This window comes from Emiliania huxleyi, assembly GCF_000372725.1.
Source record: "Emiliania huxleyi CCMP1516 chromosome Unknown EMIHUscaffold_2153, whole genome shotgun sequence".
In the NCBI taxonomy this organism is placed as follows: Eukaryota; Haptophyta; order Isochrysidales; family Noelaerhabdaceae; genus Emiliania; species Emiliania huxleyi.
The window spans coordinates 1-3050 of record NW_005200457.1 but is presented as its reverse complement, the minus strand read 5'-3'; the positions used below and the strand labels follow the sequence as shown (position 1 = coordinate 3050).

Sequence of the window (3050 nt, the reverse complement as noted above, 5' to 3'; positions counted from 1 at the left end):
CGCTGACGCACTGGGATTGGGAAGAACCGTGTTGATCTCGTCGGGCGCGAGAGGCAAGAACGCGTCCAAGGGCACGCGAGGGTGGGCGCCGGCCGCGTCCGAGTTGCACACGAGCCGGTTGGCAACCGTGGGCGGCAGCGGGACCTGCTTTGCATCCACCGTGAGCAGTATGCGCCGCCAAATGCACGCCGAAGAAGAGATGGCGCCTTGCCACTGCGCGCTGACGGCGCGTTGGCGGAGGATCGCACGACGGTCAGACCGGCAGAAGATGGCGTCCCAGAGCTCTGATGGCAGCTCCGGCACGGCTGCCCCGAGCACTAAATTCTGGCTGCGCAGTGCCACGGGCTGCTCCTCTCCAGGCTGGAGCTGCACGCCGATTCTGCCGTTTGGATCGTCGGCTGCTTTGCACACGAACCCCGTGCGGCCGTTGAGGTCGCTGCGGCCGACGAGGTCCACCAGCACAACGCGCTGCCCGCGCCGCATGCGCTCGACTGTGTCGATACCTCTCTCTCTCTCTTGTATCGGAGTTTTGCGCTATTGAAGAGGTGTGAACGTGAACAGAGTCATACCAGCACCGTGGCTCGTTACGGCACGCATGAGGGGCCTCCCGGACGTATGATCCTAGCTCAATAAGCTCCACGGAGCAGATTTGGATTTTTAACAGAATTAATGCACTGCCCCCGCACGGTACTAACTATCGTAGTTTTGTGCCGGGTGCCCTTCACGGCACCACACCGCCGCAAGACAGCCCGAGATTAGCCTAGCAGCGAGTGGGCATCGCCTGCCGGTCGGCTGGGCACGAGCCAAGCACTTGGGCGGCCGTCAACCGAGTCCGAGCGGCGCCTGAGGTGGGTGCCACGGCGTCTGCACGAAGGCGTGGCAGGGTGAGGATCCAGGAGTGGTGAACGCCTCCCCGTCGGGCGCGCGGCGCGCCGGATGGTCCGCCGAGGCCGCCGCCGCCCCGGCGGCGGCGATGGGGGCGGCGGGGCCGACCCGGCCGGCGTTTGTCGGCTCCACCTACAGAAGAGCAGTCACTGTGGGTCGACGATACTAACTCGGTAGTAACGCGGAGCGGTGCTGTGCGGCGCCGAGTCGTGCGCGAGGCGACCTCCTGAGGCTACCTGAGCTGGCAATGGATGCCACCAGGACGCACGGCTAGCAGGAGCCAGTCAGGCATGCCCTGCTGTGGAGCAGAGCTGGCTGGTGCACCGGCGATACTAACTCAGCGCGCCGCGAGAGGCGAATCTGGGCGACTTTGGAGGCGCAGTTCTCGAGCTTGCCGTCGACGATTGATGTCGGGTAAATTGTCACTGCCGTCCGGGATGGTCTTCTCTCAGGAGGCCGAGCGCCGTGGCCTGGCTCGGCTCGCCGCGGACGGCACGAATTTATCGCGCACAAAACTCAAGAAACTCAAGAACCTCTCTCCCTCAAAACTCCCGAGACCTCGATACTAACAAAACTCCGATACAGGAGGTAGCCGTTTTTCGCGTGCCGTTCACGTACGTACTTTTAGTCTCTCTTCACGTAGGGATCCTACCTAGGTACCCGGTACTCGAGTAGCTTCACAGCAAGCTGGTGTCCGAATCACAAAATCATGAATGAGCGATTTGGGGCCCGGGGTCGTGCGTTGTATATGTGAATCCCTTTCTCGACTGTCTGAGCTTGTGCGTCTTGGGGCCGGGGTTGTGTTTTTGTGTGAATCCCCAGGGCCCCAGATAAATTAAATGAAGTCGGGGGCACAGGACACCCACGAGGCACTCCGGGCCCTAACACGTAAGAAAAACAACGCGACTCTTTAACGTGCGGCGCCGCGAGGGCGGGGGCCTGTTCCTTTTTACCCATCTCACAGTAGAGAGGTGTCCGTTTTTATTTATTTACACTGGCACGACAAGGGCGCAGACTGGCGCGGACTGGCACACACACAGGCTCACCACCGGAGCCGCCTAAGCGACTCCGTTAAGAACGACAATGCACTCCGCACCATGCACAATGCCGCTCTCCCCGCACGCTAGCTCGTTCACCGTCTGCCACGCCACGGCGGTGTGGAGGACGACAGACAAGCGCTGCATCTGCAGCCCGTGCCAGTTCTTGGTGGTCCATGTGACCTCGTGGCCGTGGGGCTCAGCGAAGAGTACAGCCACCCCCTCGCCGGAGAAAACAACGTCAGTTATTTCTTTCTTGCTAGTAGGTAGGTAGGTAGAAAGGTGAAGAACAGCCAGGCTCGGACTGGACACCAACGCGGTATGGGTGGACGCTGGACAGATGATGACGACACGCACTTTCTTTAGTAAAAAGAAAGAAAATCGCCGCCATCGGTTCTGCCACGATTGTACATGACTAGCGATGTGTCATAGTTCCTCTTGTGTAAGTAAGATGCGATACCCGCCCAAGGGGCGTCTACTTGGGTTTGTCCGCGACACATCGCGGGAGATTCATGCACGAGGTACCCGCAAATGCACCCCGCCCGCCAGGGAGGCGGCCAGGGCGAAATTCCGTGAGCGGCCAACCTCGACCAGCAACGGCCGCTCTCCTCGCCGCCTGCACGCTCGCCATCGCGGCCGCCGCCCTCCGCGCGCCCACCGCCGCCTCCGCCCGCCGCCTGCACACGCCCCTCGCCCGGGCCGCGCACGCCGCGCCGCTGCACGCGCCTCGGCTCGCCACCGCTGTGATGAGTGAAGGCTCGAGCGCGGTGCTGCTCTCGACTTGTGCAGAGGCGTGCGGCGAGCTCTCCGAGCTTGTGGCCGCAATCTACGGCCTCGTCTCGGCCGACGGCAGCGCGGCCACCCTCAAGCAGGACAAGTCGGTCTTCACGCTCGCCGACGGCCTCGTGCAGGCGCTGCTCCGGCGGTTGCTCGCGCCCCACGTCGCCAGCATCGTGGGCGAGGAGGACGAGAGCGAGATCAGCGTCGACCGGCCGCCCTTCCGCGCCGGCGAGCTCATCGCGCCCGCCGAGCTCGAGGCGCTCGTCCTTCGCACCCGCGACCGGGTGGATGCGCTCTCCGGCCAGCTGGCCGGAGGGGCGTTCGCCGACCTCACGCCCTTCATCGACC

At 63.3% G+C, this 3050-nt stretch overlaps 2 protein-coding genes across 2 annotated transcripts; one reads left to right on the top strand and one right to left on the bottom strand.

The window, feature by feature from the left end:
- Positions 1–641: 641 nt before the first annotated feature.
- Positions 642–1391, bottom strand: EMIHUDRAFT_460719 (hypothetical protein; the record flags this gene model as incomplete). The annotated part of the gene is made up of 3 exons (XM_005780387.1): positions 642–843; positions 910–1017; positions 1089–1391. A coding segment is annotated over one exon (236 nt), but the record flags the coding sequence as incomplete, so codon positions are not given.
- A 1277-nt stretch (positions 1392–2668) lies between these two features.
- On the top strand, positions 2669–3021 carry EMIHUDRAFT_254177 (hypothetical protein; the record flags this gene model as incomplete). The annotated part of the gene is made up of 1 exon (XM_005780386.1): positions 2669–3021. A coding segment is annotated over one exon (353 nt), but the record flags the coding sequence as incomplete, so codon positions are not given.
- Between the last annotated feature and the right edge of the window lie 29 nt (positions 3022–3050).